At 34.7% G+C, this 18,066-nt stretch overlaps 1 protein-coding gene across 7 annotated transcripts in view; it reads left to right on the top strand.

Annotated features, from left to right (window-relative positions):
• The window catches only part of LOC148947921 (protein NDRG3-like), a 230,895-nt gene that overhangs the window by 22,243 nt on the left and 190,586 nt on the right, over positions 1 to 18,066 (top strand). For 6 of the 7 annotated variants that reach the window (XM_089095556.1, XM_089095558.1, XM_089095562.1 and 3 more), the window contains exon 3: positions 5,216 to 5,254. The exons of the other annotated variant lie outside the window; for it this stretch is intronic. In XM_089095556.1, coding sequence (XP_088951682.1) covers positions 5,216 to 5,254 — 39 coding nt within the window. The remainder of the gene's footprint in view (positions 1 to 5,215; positions 5,255 to 18,066) is intronic. 7 annotated transcript variants of the gene reach the window in all.

Here is an 18,066-nt window from a genome sequence, read left to right as displayed (position 1 = left end):
ATGGAATTAAAGTCCTATTCAAAAGATAAATGAATAAGTATTGTGCTGAATCCTTTGTTTAAACCATAAACCATATAAACCGTAAACCGCAAACCGTAAACCATATTAAGCCATATGTAAGCCATATTAGTATGATGTTTAATGATCAGCCTACTGTGATTCGCTTGAAACTATGGCATATTGGTACAGTAACTCCCCTCAGAAATGATACAATACACGTCCTGTACATTTAGCAGTTTTAGACAATAAAATTAAATAAAATCGAAAATAAAATTAAAAAAAGTCGTGTTTGCAAAACCCAACAATTAAGCTGAATGGCTCTTATGTTTATTTTTTCTTTTTGATATCTTTTTCTTGCTTAGATTTTTATTTTCTGACCTATATTTTTGTATTTTGATTACCGATTGCACCTCCTGGTCCCCAATTCCCCATTGCACTTCCTGGCTGAGGGGCCACGAAACGGAGATCAGCATTACCGGTTTGGACTTTGAGGATCTAGTGCCGTCAGTGCCGTCAGTGCCGTCACTTACTTATTATACAGATTGTGGTTTCATCTTAATTACATCTCTGATAATTCCGTTTTTTGTATAGTTCATTATTCTTTCCTACCCTTTAACACCATGAATGATTTCATAGTAAAGATGGAATTAAAGTCCTATTCAAAAGATAAATGAATAAGTATTGTGCTGAATCCTTTGTTTAAACCATAAACCATATAAACCGTAAACCGCAAACCGTAAACCATATTAAGCCATATGTAAGCCATATTAGTATGATGTTTAATGATCAGCCTACTGTGATTCGCTTGAAACTATGGCATATTGGTACAGTAACTCCCCTCAGAAATGATACAATACACGTCCTGTACATTTAGCAGTTTTAGACAATAAAATTAAATAAAATCGAAAATAAAATTAAAAAAAGTCGTGTTTGCAAAACCCAACAATTAAGCTGAATGGCTCTTATGTTTATTTTTTCTTTTTGATATCTTTTTCTTGCTTAGATTTTTATTTTCTGACCTATATTTTTGTATTTTGATTACCGATTGCACCTCCTGGTCCCCAATTCCCCATTGCACTTCCTGGCTGAGGGGCCACGAAACGGAGATCAGCATTACCGGTTTGGACTTTGAGGATCTAGTGCCGTCAGTGCCGTCAGTGCCGTCACTTACTTATTATACAATATTTTTTTATAAACTTTCTGACATATGTATCCTCGTATCTTCGTTCGGAAGCGTTCTTCTGTTTCTTTACTAAAGATTTTGACAATCTCTTGAACTTAGTAAACTAGCCAAAATCAAATATACAGTCATGTATTTCTTCAAGTCCTATATATCTTTTACTGATTTGCAATTAGTTCTTTGTCCTTTTAGTGACGTAAGAGAACACTCCGATTTGACTTTTAAAATCATTTAGCAATGCAAATTTCAAACTCAAGAATTTAGAATTTAGCCCATTTTAGCCCATTTAGGTTTAAGAATTTAGCCCATTTTATTTAGCTCTTAGAGTCAGGGATCCATTCTATGGATGTAACAGATTCTAGACGAGCTTCTAGACAGATTCTAGGTAAAATTCTAGACGAGCTACTTTTCCCTATCTTGGAAAAGAGTTAGGTTAGGAAAGTGAAAGTTTCAGAGATGGATCTACAGACTAAGTATGTTACCGGGAAGGTATTTTGAAATACCTACCTCCACACCTTCCCCCTTTAGAAGGCACAGAGGAGGTTTCAAAGATCTGCAATCACATTTCCTAAATTTGGAAAAAACCCATAGGTATGACTTAAAATTCTTCTCATATAACAGGAATTGCATTTTCAAACTAAAACCATAGAAAAAGAAACTGAAAACTGAAAATTAAGGTAATAAAGTTGTTTTGTGGAAATTCTAATAGGTATAGACTTGTCAAGTAGGCAAATTTCTAAAACTTAGAAATGAGAAGGGTTAACGTAGTTGCTTGGCATTACCTTCCCGGGGTATAGTTTTGACCCTGGACTCATTACTGAAAGCTTCATTTTCTTAAGCTAACCCTCTACCAAGATAGCGAAAGTAGCTCGTCTAGAATTTTACCCAGATTTAAAACTCTGTTTGAAACTAAGGTTTGAAACTAATTCTGCTACAGAATCATTTTGTGGATTTCTAATTATCTTTTAGACATTGTTTTCATCCCCGTCTTTTAGAAAATTAGAATAAAAGAGCATATTTTTACTTTATATAAATTACACTTAGTAATTACGGAGTCATTCCGCGGCTTTGTATACATCTTCAAATTTTTACTTTATAAATTATTTATTTGATCATCAGTATTTGCATCTAGTTCTCCCCCCAGAGAAATCCCTTATCAGTATTTTAAGGCTGGGACATTGATGAGCAATCTCCCCTCCTCACCATTTAAGCTCCTGCCTTCTCATCATTTAGGAATTTAGAACATAGCTTAGTTGACATCTCACCTAACTTCTGGCTTGTAATCTTTTTCTTACTTGCTAGCTACTTTACAGCGCTATGCTAAGTAAAAGGTCAAAGGCCATGGGCTAAATCGATGTAGACAAGTCCCTGTGCAAAGTAAGGCCTTCTCTGCGTCCAAACATTTCGCAACTGTTGACATCTACAACAACCTGCCTCTGTATGCATGCTTGAAATGCTGCTTTTAGTGAACAAGATTGATGTGTTCATGAAGTTAAGAAAAAAAAGAAAGAAAAAAAGGTCACAAAGCTGTAACTTTCGAACACTAAGGGAAGTCATGTTCTCGTATCAATTGTGCAAAATAAGTCTCATTTACGGAAAGAAAAGAAAAATCTTGAACAAAAATAAAAAGGGGACAAAATAAACATTAGTCTTTTCTGCAAGCGCGGGGGGTGGGGCTAAGAAGTTAAATCCTCCCAAAATGTGGTCCGAAGGACCACTCACCTTGACAAATTGAAAAACAGACGTTCCAATAAGTAAATACCAAATATGTTCTATACAGTAGAGACAAAACATATTTAGAAATATAAACAGACCATTAGCGCTGCTCATTCGGCAAGCATAAATGAGGCCAGAATGTGTATATATTGCAACAAAGAAGCCTTTGTCTTTAATTTATTCACTGTATAAAGCAAATCCTGTGTTTAGTTATTATTCCAAGTTGTTTGATTTGTATGACAGGGTTGACAAGTGTGCCTGTTAATCCAAGACTAGTAGTCTTGGCTTTTCACCGGGGAATCTCAGGTTCAACTCCCACTCAAGCAGCAATTTTTTTCAAGAAAAGTCTTTATAATAATAGGGGTTTTTAAAATGCACTTTGGTTGATTTTAACGCAACCACTTATGAACGATACTCCCATGCTTCCCCCCTAAGAGTGAGTGCTGTTTAATTATTATGGAGGTATTCATCTTGATTTAAGCTCTCTCAGCCTAACAGCTTTTGCTAAGAAGGGCTTGATAAAAAATGAAATACCCTTTTTTATGTTAAAATGCCTGTAAATTGTCTTAAAAATGCTGAATTAAAATAGATTTAGCGTTAATTAGAAGAGATTTTTTTTAATTCGTGTTAATCAAAAGCACATTTTTTTTCTTTCAAATGATCCTTTTTTCTAAGTTTTTCTTGCCTTATATGAAAAGCAGCATTGACGCTCTCCTATAGCTTCTTACAACTCACTGCTGCACCAAGCTGTCTGAGGACCACAGAGCAGCGCATGCTTCTCATACACCCCACTCAATTATTTGAAATTCAGAGCAATCTTGTGTGTATACTAGGCTATAATTTCCGCGAGGAGTCCCACTCCTCAAGGTCATCCTGAAGCGCAGTTTGTTGTCACCGTGCTGGTTAGGCAAACTCGTGAAAGGTTTACCCTGACGCCACTATTAGGCCTCGTAAGCAGGGTTTCTCTCCCGGGGATAGGGACGGAAAAAGGAGCTTGTGATAGAACAGAGACTCAAAACCATCTCACAGCCCCGAAAAGCTCCAAGTTTTAATCCCAGCTTATCCTCATCAGGATATTCGTCAGGGGGTTGGCGCTCAATTATTGTTCCACTAAACTAAGTTGTCAAATGATATTAATTTGTGTGTTAATTTTAGTAAGAATTATGATGATCATTTTATATATTTGAACCTTCAGCAAAGCTTAAGAAATAAATGACTGCTATGTTCTTATTTTAGCAGTTTATGTTACTTTGTTTACAAGTTAATGTTAGAAGTTTTTACTTCTTGGGCGGTAGTTAAACCGATGATGATTTGCTTATTATAGTAAATACTTCCCTCCTTCTCTCTCTCTCTCTCTCTCTCTCTTGCTCTCTTGCTCTCTTACTCTCTTTCAATGCTGGTTCCCATAAATGAACAAAAGCAAACCCTAGCCATGCTGCTCAGTTCTGACTAGAATTTACAATTGGTTTTTTCCATTCTTTTTGCTCGGAATTCAAACTTGGACCATTTTGAGATTACGACAGCTGCAGAAATCGGAAATTTGCGTATATTAGTCATAAGCAAGGTTCTTCTTAATTTTAAGAGTTAAATCAAAACTTCTTAGGGTTGATTTTAGAGTGCTCTTGGCATTGGTGGATCCAGGGGGCGAGAGGGGCGCCCGCCCCCCTAACATAGACTAAAGTAGTGTAATTTACTTAATTAACGCAAGTCTGCGTTAATTAAACTTGCTCCTGATGCAAGTTTATCGGATCAACCTATTTTGCAACCCCCCCCCCCCTTAAAAAAATACTGGATCCGCCCCTGGCTCTTGGTATAAGTTTGAAACACCAACAGAGCTTATGAGATATTTTGTTTGGCCAGTGAAAAGTGTAGATCAGGCCCTCTTAAGGTGCGTTCAAGTTTCGACAAAATGTTATCAAAAACGAACTTTTTCGTTCGAGCTGGTGTTGTCCCAATAGCTTTAACGACAAAAAAATTAACTTTGAATATACTTAACTGTTACTTTTGCTAAGGATAATTAACGGACATCTTTAGTGACGTAATCTGCATCATTATCATCATCGGTGTTATTATCAAAAATAAGTCCTAGTTACTTCAGAGCCGTTCCCGGTGGATGTCAAATTTAAGTAAGTTCTATAGTTAATGTAAAGTTAGTGTTGTTTACAGTCTGGAATGTACCTTTAAAAACGATTCAAATTTGGAATATGTTTTTTTAAAACTTGATTAACTCCCTATGTCAAGATTAGAAAATTGTTAGAAATCGTTGTGTTTCTAATATGTTTCCTAAGTTAAATGTGTATTAATTATGTACTTTCTTAGCATGCCCACTGGAACTCCTGAGGAAACTTCCCTCTTAAGGTAAAGACTTATCATTAATGGTATGCCTGCACTGTCCGTTTTATTTAATTATTTTATTTTATTTTAAATATCTAGTATATTTGTAAGAACTGTGCCCAGTTTAGTATTTTTCTGTTGCAGAAAAACATTTTATAATATGTAATCAACAATCGGTAATTGCTTGAAAATACATAAGGTACAATGAATTTATAAATGTATAATACATTTAAATCTACAATAAATAAAAGTGTTGCTATAAATGTAAAAACTTCATTGTGACTAAAGGGATGGGATCAGGGTTGCCAACTGGACATGTTTTAGAAATTTGGTACGTAAAAGGGTTAAAAAGGACACATTTTTTAAATTTATGACATAAAACGAAACATTTCCCAACTTCAGGTAAAAAACATCACTTCACCAAAGTAGTGCTTTTTCTTAGCATTTTTGTTTGAGCATCCAGGTTTTGCCAGAGATGTCGTAAATAAAAGATTTTCTCCAAAGTAAGGGATTTGCATGTTTATATGAGTTTCATGCTTTCACACTATGTCATTTTGTATGGATGATTTATAATATGGATTTTTTTTTCGCTTTCATTATATCTGATTATAACTGGCCGCTTTGAAAGAGGATTACAAAGCGTCTTTTGGTCAATGATACAACTGGTAAAAAAACCTCTAGTTTTCGAGATTTCAAGATGACACATTTTAGCTAAAAATGACGAATTTTTGGATGCTCAGTGGACATATTCATGACCAAAAAGTTGGCAACCCTGCATGGCATTTGAATAGGTGTACTGTCGAGTTTTTGTGCTTTAAAGTGTCTCAGTAAAAGTAAGCTTTTCAGTTATTTTTTTAAATGAAGAAATTCTGTAGAACAGTATCAAAAATCAGTTGTTTGATAAGACCACAGTTCATATAATTATCCAGTAAGCTTATCGCAGATCATTTCTGGTCTTCGTTCTCGGTGCGAACAAAAAGCTCCTCCCACTTCTTCGTGCAGTTATTAATGGCGGGTTTCCACTTGTTTCCGATTGTTTCGCGCAAAGTGCATTATTCCTAAGAGCGGGTTTCCACTTGTTTCCGATTGTTTCGCGTCTGACTTGTCTACCCGTGAAAAGATCTGATGCCGCCTATGTTTCTACGTTCTCTGGAGCACTCGCACCCCGGTCCGGGTTCTTATAATGGGTGAGATAGGGAATGATCCTACTGGATAATTATATGAACTGTGGATAAGACATAAACTATAATAAATTTAAATCTACCACAAATAAAAGTTTTGTTGCAAAGATAGAAAATACATCATCATTAACGGTATGGCACATTGCATGTCTCTGCTGCACAGTTTTCGGTTTCCTTTTTTCTTCTTCGACGGAACGCTATAATTGGGTATCCTTTTCTCAGACCACACTGCCGTTCTATAACGAACAAACAAACGCTCAAATGGGGATAAATCCATTCATTTAGATAGTGAAAACAGGCGCAAAAGTCTATATATTTCGATCACATATACAGCGACCATTATCAGTAGGTCGCTGTATATGTGATTCAAGTATCTAGACTTTTGTACGTTTTCGCTGTCTAAATGAATGGATTTATCCCTATTTGAGCGTTTGTTTGTTCCTTTTTTCTTAAATGTCATTGATGCCGCTCAGTTCTGCCCAGGTCTGCGTTTCAGCTGTAAAAAAATTCTACTAAGTCAGTAATCGGTAATAGCATAGGAAGACACAATCTACTGTAAATGCAGGTAATAGACCAAACAAAAGATATGAGGATATGTTTATCGAACTGAAAAGGTGAAAGATGTAGATAAAAGATATGTTTATCGAACTGTAAAGCTTAAAGATGTAGATAAAAGATATGTTTATCTAACTGAAACCAAATGATTAGAAAGCATTTGATGTTCTTTATCATGGTTCCATTCCGGAGAGCTGACTTACTTTTTTTTTTACTTAAAGCTCCTGCTGGTGGTCCAGCGTAGAGAGAGATGAGACTCTTGCCTCCGTTCCGAACGGTCCTGCGCAAGCGTGACTGCTTCTTGGAGATCAGTACCGATCATCGAGAAGTACTGGATAAGGCTGTCCCGCCATCTGAACCGGTGTCTTCCATGGGGGCGCTTCCAGCCATGTTGAGGGGGATCAAAATTAAAAAGTATGCTGGCGAGTGCTTCCTCTGGCATGCGAATCAAGTGGCCAAACCACCGTAGAGTTCTTATGGTGAGCTGACGAGAGTTGGGGGTCTGACTCGTTAGTGTCAGCAATCGGGTGTTTGAGACGAAGTCGTACCACTTGATCCCTTCGATTCCTCTTAGGAAGTTTGTTTGGGCCACATCTATGGCATCTCGAACAGAAGCCGCTGCCGGCCAAGTTTCAGCACCATAGAGAAGGACTTGCGTTACGGGCGTGTTGTGGATCCGCATTTTTGTTTTTCGGCTAATATTCGGCTTTGACCACAGGAACGGCATAATCGAGCCATAATAGACACAGCTTTAGGTGATCAGGAGGGAGATTTGCCTGATGAATATATGATTTAATCAAGGACTGACTCTAAGAATTGTAGAGACACAAACATATTCCTAAATTTAGGACGACAGTCCAAATGGAGTATTCGAAGTAGAATCACTTTCTTAAAAGCCAATTTGAGTGCTTTTTTTTTCCAAATAGGCTCTTCTACTGGTCGTCCTGTAGTATTGCAGTGGCTTAATCCTAATGAAATGTACCAAAATATGATGAAAATATAATACTTTAGTTTATATAACAATGTAATTTAAGCAATATATTTGCACAATAACGGGGGGGGGAGTAAAGTAACCTAACCCAACCGTCCCCCCACCCCTTCTAATATGCAAATATATAGCCCAAATTATACAAATCCAATGCATTCTGTCACACGTCATTTGTTTTGGTGACAATGAAACCGGTGCTCTTAGATCTTACATTCAGCAAACTTCTCGAGCGTGTACTGACTAATACGGAAGTACCCAAACTGTTTTACTGATAATCTATTATTTTTATGAAGCTTTTATGGAAGTTGGTTATTTTTTGCCATAAAATCTCTAGAGCGCCATAACTGCGCTTCCTATTTGAATGGTATATATTTGAATCTGAAAAATAGATTTTTTTCGTACTTTCTATAATTACTTTATCATGAAAATGCAGTTTTATTTGACAAGTTGGCTTAAAAGAAAAATTGTAGTTTTGAATTGTGGATTTTACTGGTTGATTGGCCAGGCTTATGGATTTTGCTGTTCCTTAGTTTAAATTTGACAGTCCAGTTTTACAAACAGTTTTTTTGAACTTCGTTATTCCACTGATAATAATCCCGATTCTCGTTTTAAGAATCAGGTTTGTTAGTGGAAAACACCTTTAATTCGCGCATTAAAGTCAAAACCAGCAATAAATATTCTATTTGAATTTGGTCCAATGTTTGTTTTTTGAGCATGGTAAAATTGGCCTCAGAATTGTTCAGTTGTTCTCGCTACGATAATCAACAATAAAACAAAAAACAACAATAAAAAATAATGTCTTCTAGAATTAAAACTCCGCAGGAAATATCATCAAAGACCGGATTTGAAAAAAAGCATTAAATAAGATTCTTAGCCTGTAGATGAAATAAATGTATAGGGTACCATCTGAATAGCAATTGCGAGATAAGATGTATTTTTCAACAACAAAAAAAAAACGACAAAAATGGTTCAAGAAATAGACAGCACTCATCCCCCAGAGGCTCAAATGAGAAGATACATACTATTTATTTAAGTTATATATTCCCTCTGAAACACGCGGTTTTACGTTAAGGCTGCAGCTGTATCTTGTACCAACAGGACAATACACTTATTGTGTATTATTGGCTTCATTAGCCTCCGATAAATCCTTTCATCGAGCTAGAACTATGGTATTGATTAAACCTTTCCTTAGAGAAGAAGTCTGATTTTGCATGAAGAATAGGAGAGTTGCCCATCTATAGTGGTTTTCAACCAATTTTTAAAATGTTTTTAACCTAACACATTACACACAATTTCAAAATTTTACTCGGTAGATGGATTGGGGAATTATAGTGTAAGGCCCAGCGCCCACGGGGCTACTTTTTCAAGACAAAGGTTGGAAACTAGTCTCACCTGCAACTGATTTACGACGAGTTTGCAACCAAAATGAAACGTGTCTCCGCCCACGGACACGAGTAGTTGTGGATCAGTTGTGTTTGGAACTTTTCATGGAGACAGCCCTTTTCTTCTTTTTCGTTTTAACTGGCAAATAAGCAAGTTTACAAAACTTCATATTTTCATAAAAAAAACGCAATCATAGAGTCTGAAATATATATTATAAACTTTCTTACCTGGCATGTTTACTTCAGCTGCAACCGAGCAAACGCCCAAGAGGCACAACTTGTATGCTTGCTCTACTTACCATCAAGATCGTTGGAGATTGGACAAACCAATCCGGTACGCATCGTGAACATCAATTTACGGATATCCGAACTAACAAAAGTCGGATCTGGTACGAATTTCCAGAAGGAGCTAGTACACCTTCTCTTTTTTCTATCAAATCTCGGCTGGGACTCGGTTGCAGTTTCTGATGTATCTGTGATTCGCGATCGCAAGAATTTAAGGACTGTCTTAGTTTCTTTTCCCTGGACAGAAATCGAATCATATCCCGACTCCCAAAAAGTATACCTTTTGCTTCTCACTAAGTTCAATTGATATCCGACAACCACTTCTGCTTATGGTTCTGATGCAAAGAATTTAGGGACCCCCTCACTCTACATATGTCGGATAGGGTATTAATTGCCTAAAAACCATAAGAATATTTATTGTTACTTCTCGAGTTTGATGGAGATAAAAAAACTGCTCTTGCAGATTTTGTAATAATAAGGTATAGGGACCTTCTCTCCACCCCAAAAATTAGAATGGGCATTGACCTACAAAAGGCATAATTAGGAATGTTACTTTTGTTTGCAACCAAATTAGGTTTTTCCGATAATCCCTTTTGATATAATTCTGGGTGAAAATATTTTTTGACCCCTCTTCTATTCCCACCTACGAAAGGCCATATTGGGTCTGGTGTGATAAAGCATATAACTAAGACATATGTTCATATTTTCGACAAAGTTTGGTTAAGATCGGACAATTTCTACTGTCGAGACCTACTGACATGATTTAGGAACTCTTCCCCGGTTGATAAGATACATTTTCTTAAAAAAAAAAAATCATGGAACAAATATAATGAACTGATCCCCATAAAGGCTTCATGACCTCTAAAGAAGGAGGAAAATACACATACTGTTTAAATACGAAAGAAAGAGGGAGGGAGTAAGAGAGTGAGAGAGGGAAAGATATCAGCAGTTTACAAAAAATTTTCCTAATCACTCAGCAAAATCTAGACCGACAACCATAGTAAAAAATTAAACATAAACTAACATTCTATTTTACAAGTCTTTTGAAGGTGCCAAACGAGTGATATTCTCGGTCCGAATCAGGAGGGTATAACTGGACACGCAACTGAGAGATTGAAATTAGATCTGTCTGTTGGGGTATATGGAATTGTGATACTCTGAGAGCTACAGAACCACTGTATATAGATATGATACAGGACGATCATTTCCTATCTCAACCATTATACAAACCGGGACCGAGATGGAAGTGCTCCGGAGAACATTTAAACAACCATAAACATAAGCGACATTCAATTTTTTTCATGGGTAGACAAGTCAGATTTTTCTTGAACGCGAAACTTGGCTTTAACATTGTACACTAACCCGCTAATGACAGGTTAAATGGGAGGAGCTGTTTGTACACGTCGAGGATGTAGTGCCAAAAATCACTGACACGTGATCTTACTGTTATATTACTTATATACAGTGTAAAGAACTGAAAAGCTAACAATTCGACCGATCAGATACAGTGGATGAAGTAAATCTAAGGGACATAGGAAGATCACTGTCGAGCTGAAGAAAAGTGAAGGATGTACAGGAAAGACCCGTAAGGCTTTTCAACATTCAATAATGATTTCTTTTCCGGATTAGATTTATGGCTTTAATATAAGTGTTAGAAAGTGGTTTTAGAAAAGAAGGAAAAGTAGATATCAGTAGTAAGGGCCCAATTACTTGAAAACCTACACGCACTTTCACAAGCCTGAGGCATGGATATGTGTGTATATTTTCAAGTAATCGGGTTACCAGGGCCATTTACCTATTACAATGAACGATACTTACCTTACCAGTACACTTTGCAGAAACCCGTGAATGTAGGAGTGAAAGTTCGTTCATAGTATATCTGAATCCAATTACTAATCAAGTTAGTGTGACCGCCATTTTTCGATCTGGTTAGGTGGGTATAATCTGGTTTGGTTCGTTATTGTGAGAGGGTTACTCAATTTGCATCTTAGTGTTAACTGTACGATGACTTAGTCTAATTGCGTAGGTACTAAAGGAACATTTGAAGATGGAGAAAAAAAAGGGGTAATTAGTGATTGGACAATTTCAACAAGAAATGACTGAAAAGTGTTTTGGAGGAGATGGGATGAATGTGTACTGTATAATACACAAGTGATGATTTGCACAGTGTTGTCAATTTTAAATAGTTTAGAAATAGAAAAAATTAACAAGAAATGGCTGAAAATTGTTTTGAGGGAGTTGAGTAAGGAATTCAAATATTTTGTCTATGAAATAGAAGCTAACTCAATTTGCGAAAAGGTATTCCATTTGCACAACTCTGATCTGATTGAATTGTCGCCGACAATGAGATTTAATCACTGCTAAGCCTATTGTTATTCTGAAAGGGTTACCCAATTTACTTCTTAGAGTTAAATGACAGATTTCCAAATACGATCATTTTGAAAAGCAGACAAAAAAATTGGACACTATAATCAGAATTATTTCATTAACATTTAAAAAAGGGTAATGAGATATGTGATCTGTATAATACACAAGTGATGTTTGAAAAGTATTGTCAATTTAAAATAGGATCTAACGTTCCCTTTGTTCCCCCATTTCTGAGGGGCAGGAGAGGGTAGGAGAGGGAGAGGGGGGGTCAATTTTGGAGATAACACATTCTAAGTTGGCAAGGTTTTTGTTTTTGATAAGAATTGCACAATGAATGTACGTCATGAATTCCCCTTCCAATTCGTCTTAGTTTTTAACGATGCTCCTTATTTCTAGTTGAAAATGCTTATTTTTTAATTTAGTTGTGATGTAAAGTCAAAAGTCTAACATAAAAGAACAAGGTATTTTGGAGGGGCTAGCTAACTTCATATACGGGGTAATTTCCATTCGTCTTAGTTTTTAACGATGCTCCTTATTTCTAGTTGAAAATGCTTATTTTTTAATTTAATTGGGAATGAAAAGTGAAACCCTAACATAAGGAACAAGGTATTTTGGAGGAGGTAGCTAACTTCATATACGGGATAATTTCCATTCGTCTTAGTTTTTAACGATGCTCCTTATTTCTAGTTGAAAATGCTTATTTTTTAATTTAATTGGGAATGAAAAGTCGAACTCTAACATAAAAAACAAGCTATTTTTGGAGGGGGTCTCTTACTTCATATACTGGATAATGTCCATCCGTCTTAGTTGTTAACGATGTTCCTTATTTATAGTTGAAAATGCATATTTTTTAATTTAGTTGGGAATGAAAAGTCAAACTCTAACATAAAGAACAAGGTATTTTGGGCCGTAAGCATATTTTTTCATTTTAATATATTTACAAAAAAAATAAAGTTGTATAATTTCTAATTTTAAAAAAAAATAGTTTGTTTTTATGAAAAAAGAAATATTGAATTATAACAATAAGTCCTCATCATTTTTACCATAAGAAAATGGACATAATTTTCACATTTTAATCAGAGAATTGACCTAAGTTTCACATTTGATGTTAGAGCCGTAGGCATATTTTGTCATTTTAAGATACGTACAAAAAAAAATAAAGTTGAATAATTTCGAAGTTTAAAAAAAAAAAAAAGGTTGTTAATATGAAAAAAAAAATATTGAATTAGAACCATCAGTCCTCATTATTATGAGTAACCAAAACTGGACTTAAGTTTCACATCCAAACACCGAGTACAATTGTTAGAGCTGTAAGCATATTTTGTCATTTTAAGATACGTACAAAAAAAAATAAAGTTGAATAATTTCGAAGTTTAAAAAAAAATAGTTTCTGAATGCATTTAAGGTATAGTATGAATGGCTTGCAAAAAACACGAAAATACTACTAATAGTAACAACTCACTGAACTGCAAAACCATCTGATGTAGTCACGACTATGTTTGATCAAGAAAAATATCTGAATCCATTTAAGGCATAGAATGAATGGCTTGCAAAAAAAAAACACGAAAATACTACTACTAGTAACAACTCACTTCACTACAAAACCATCTGATGTGATCACGACTATGTCAAAAAACACGAAAATACTACTACTAGTAACAACTCACTGCACTAAAAAACAATCTGATGTAGTCACGGCTATGTTTGATCAAGAAAATATCTGAATGCATTTAAGGTATAGCATGAATGACTTGCAAAAAACACGAAAATACTACTACTAGTAACACCACTTTTGGCTATCTTGGAAAGGGGTTAGGTTAGGAAAATGAAACTTTCAGGAATGGGTCTACAGGCTAAACACTTCATGATTAAAAAAAGATAGTTTCATTTTTCAAGGTTAATTTAGCTACTTTTGGCTATATTTGGCTATCTTGGAAAGGGGTTAGGTTAGGAAAATGAAACTTTCAGGAATGTGTCTACAGGCTAAACAGTTCATGATAAAAAAAAGATAGTTTCATTTTTTAAGGTTAATTTAGATGAGGTTATGTGCAGGTAACACATTCTAAAAGTTGGCAAGGTTTTTGTTTTTGATAAGAATTGCACAATGAATGTACGTCATGAATTCCCCCTCCCATTCGTCTTAGTTTTTAACGATGCTCCTTATTTCTAGTTGAAAATGCTTATTTTTTAATTTAATTGTGATGAAAAGTCAAAAGTCTAACATAATAGAACAAGGTATTTTGGAGGGGCTAGCTAACTTCATATACGGGATAATTTCCATTCGTCTTAGTTTTTAACGATGCTCCTTATTTCTAGTTGAATATGCTTATCTTTTAATTTAGTTGGGAATGAAAAGTCAAACTCTAACATAAAGAACAAGATATTTTGGAGGGGGTAGCTAACTTCATATACGGGATAATTTCCATTCGTCTTAGTTTTTAACGATGCTCCTTATTTCTAGTTGAAAATGCTTATTTTTTAATTTAATTCGGAATGAAAAGTCAAAGTCTAACATAAAAAACAAGATATTTTTGGAGGGGGTAGCTAGCTTCATATACGGGATAATTTCCATTCGTCTTAGTTTTTAACGATGTTCCTTATTTCTAGTTGAAAATGCTTATTTTTTAATTTAGTTGGGAATGAAAAGTCAAACTCTAACATAAAGAACAAGGTATTTTGGGCCGTAAGCATATTTTGTCATTTTAAGATACGTACAAAAAAAAAAAAAATAAAGTTGAATAATTTCGAAGTTTAAAAAAAATAATTTGTTTTTATGAAAAAAAAAATATTGAATTAGAACCATCAGTCCTCATTATTATGAGTATCCAAAACTGGACTTAAGTTTCACATTTGAACCAGAGAATTGACCTAACTTTCACTTTTAATGTTATAGCCGTAATAATGTATTGTAATTTTAGTAAATGTACAAAAAAATAAAGTTGAATAATGTCTAAGTTTAAAAAAAAATAGTTTGTTTTTATGAAAAAAAAAATATTGAATCATAAAAATAATTACACAATAATTCTTGGTTAAAGAGAAAGAACTTAAGTTAACCATTTGAACCAGATAATGGACTTAACTTTCACATTTAAAATTAGAGCCGTAAAAAGTTTCTATTTCAACTCATTCACACGGGTTTTTCCAAATTTGAACTAGAGAATGGACCTAAGTTTCACATTTGAACGAGAGAATTGTATTTTGCATAATATGTAACTGTGACAAGCTAAACCATGACAAAACACTACTGGAATCAAGAAAATATCTGAATGCATTTAAAGTATAGTATGAATGGCTTGCAAAAAACACGAAAATACTACTACTAGTAACAACTCACTGCACTACAAAAACATCTGATGTAGTCACGGCTATGTTTTATCAATAAAATATCTGAATGCATTTAAGGTATATTATGAATGGCTTGCAAAAAACACGAAAATACTACTACTAGTAACAACTAACTGCACTACAAAACCATCTTATTTAGTCACGGCTATGTTTGATCAAGAAAATATCTGAATGCATTTAAGGAATAGTATGAATGGCTTGAAAAAAAAAAACACGAAAATACTACTACTAGTAACAACTCACTTCACTAAAAAACCATCTGATGTGATCACGACTATGTCAAAAACACGAAAATACTTCTACTAGTAACAACTCACTGCACTACAAAACAATCTGATGTAGTAACGGCTATGTTTGATCAAGAAAATATCTGAATGCATATAAGGTATAGCATGAATGGCTTACAAAAAACACGAAAATACTACTACTAGTAACAACTCACTGCACTACAAAACCATATGATGTAGTCACGGCTATGTTTTATCAAGAAAATATCTGAATGCATTTAAGGTATAGTATGAATGGCTTTCAAAAAACACGAAAATACTACTACTAGTAACAACTCACTGCACTGCAAAACCATCTGATGTAGTCACGGGAATGTTTTATCAAGAAAATATCTGAATGCATTTAAGGTATAGTATGAATGGCTTGCAAAAAACACGAAAATACTACTACTAGTAACAACTCACAGCACTACAAAACCATCTGATGTAGCCACGGCTATGTTTGATCCAGAAAATATCTGAATGCATTTAAGGTATAGTATGAATGTCTTGCAAAAAACACGAAAATAATGGCTTGCAAAAAACACGAAAATACTACTCTGATGTAGTCACGGCTATGTTTAATCAAGAAAATATCTGAATGCATTTAAGGTATAGTATGAATGGCTTGCAAAAAACATGAAAATACTACTACTACTAACAACTCACTGCACTACAAAACCATCTGATGTACTCACGGCTATATTTGATCAAGAAAATATCTGAATGCATTTAAGGCATAGTATGAATGGCTTGCAAAAAAAAAACACGAAAATACTACTACTAGTAACAACTCACTTCACTACAAAACCATCTGATGTTATCACGACTATGTCAAAAAACACGAAAATACTACTACTAGTAACAACTCACTGCACTACAAAACCATCTGATGTTGTCACGGCTTTGTTAGATCAAGAAAATATCTGAATGCATTTAAGGTATAGCATGAACATAGCCGTGACTACATCAGATGGTTTTGTAGTGCAGTGAGTTGTTACTAGTAGTAGTATTTTCGTGTTTTTTGACATAGTCGTGATCACATCAGATGGTTTTGTAGTGAAGTGAGTTGTTACTAGTAGTAGTATTTGTATGAATGGCTTGAAAAAAAAACACGAAAATACTACTACTAGTAACAACTCACTTCACTACAAAACCATCTCATGTGATCACGACTATGTCAAAAAACATGAAAATACTACTACTAGTAACAACTCACTGCACTACAAAACCATCTGATGTAGTCACGGCTATGTTTGATCAAGAACATATCTGAATGCATTTAAGGTATAGCATGAACATAGCCGTGACTACATCAGATGGTTTTGTAGTGCAGTGAGTTGTTACTAGTAGAATTATTTTTGTGTTTTTTGACATAGTCGTGATCACATCAGATGGTTTTGTAGTGAAGTGAGTTGCTACTAGTAGTAGTATTTTCGTGTTTTTTTTGCAAGCCATTCATACTATGCCTTAAATGCATTCAGTTATTTTCTTGATAAAACATAGCCATGACTACATCAGATGGTTTTGCGGTGCGTTGAGTTGTTACTAGGAGCATTATTTTCGTCCAAGACATTCACAATATACCTTAAATGCATTCTGATATTTTCTTCATAAAACGTAACCATGACTACATCAGATGGTTTTGCGTTGCATTGTGCTGTTACTAGTAGTAGTAGTAGTATTTTCGTGTTTTTTGCAAGCCATGTAGCCACAGCTATGTTTTATCAAGAAAATATCTGAATGCATTTAAGGTATAGTATGAATGGATTGCAAAAAACACAAAAATAATGGCTTGCAAAAAACACGAAAATACTACTACTACTAGTAACAACTCACTGCACTACAAAACCATCTGATGTAGTCACGGCTATGTTTAATCAAGAAAATATCTGAATGCATTTCAGGTATAGTATGAATGGCTTGCAAAAAACACGAAAATACTACTACTAGTAACAACTCACTGCACTACAAAACCATCTCATGTAGTCACGGCTATGTTTAATCAAGAAAATATCTGAATGCATTTAAGGCATAGTATGAATGGCTTGCAAAAAAAAACACGAAAATACTACTACTAGTAACAACTCACTTCACTACAAAACCATCTGATTTGATCACGACTATGTCAAAAACACAAAAATACTTCTACTAGTAACAACTCACTGCACTAAAAAACCATCTGATGTAGTCAGGGCTATGTTTGATCAAGAAAATATCTGAGTGCATTTAAGGTATAGCATGAATGACTTACAAAAACACGAAAATACTACTACTAGTAACACCACTTTTGGCTATCTTGGAAAGGGGTTAGGTTAGGAAAATGAAACTTTCAGGAATGGGTCTACAGGCTAAACACTTCATGATTAAAAAAAGATAGTTTCATTTTTCAAGGTTAATTTAGCTACTTTTGGCTATATTTGGCTATCTTGGAAAGGGGTTAGGTTAGGAAAATGAAACTTTCAGG

The sequence above is a fragment of the Artemia sp. Qi Xiang Cuo genome, chromosome 10, assembly GCF_049724085.1.
Source record: "Artemia sp. Qi Xiang Cuo chromosome 10, ASM4972408v1, whole genome shotgun sequence".
NCBI lineage: Eukaryota > Metazoa > Arthropoda > Branchiopoda > Anostraca > Artemiidae > Artemia > Artemia sp. Qi Xiang Cuo.
This window is presented reverse-complemented; position numbering and strand designations above follow the sequence as displayed.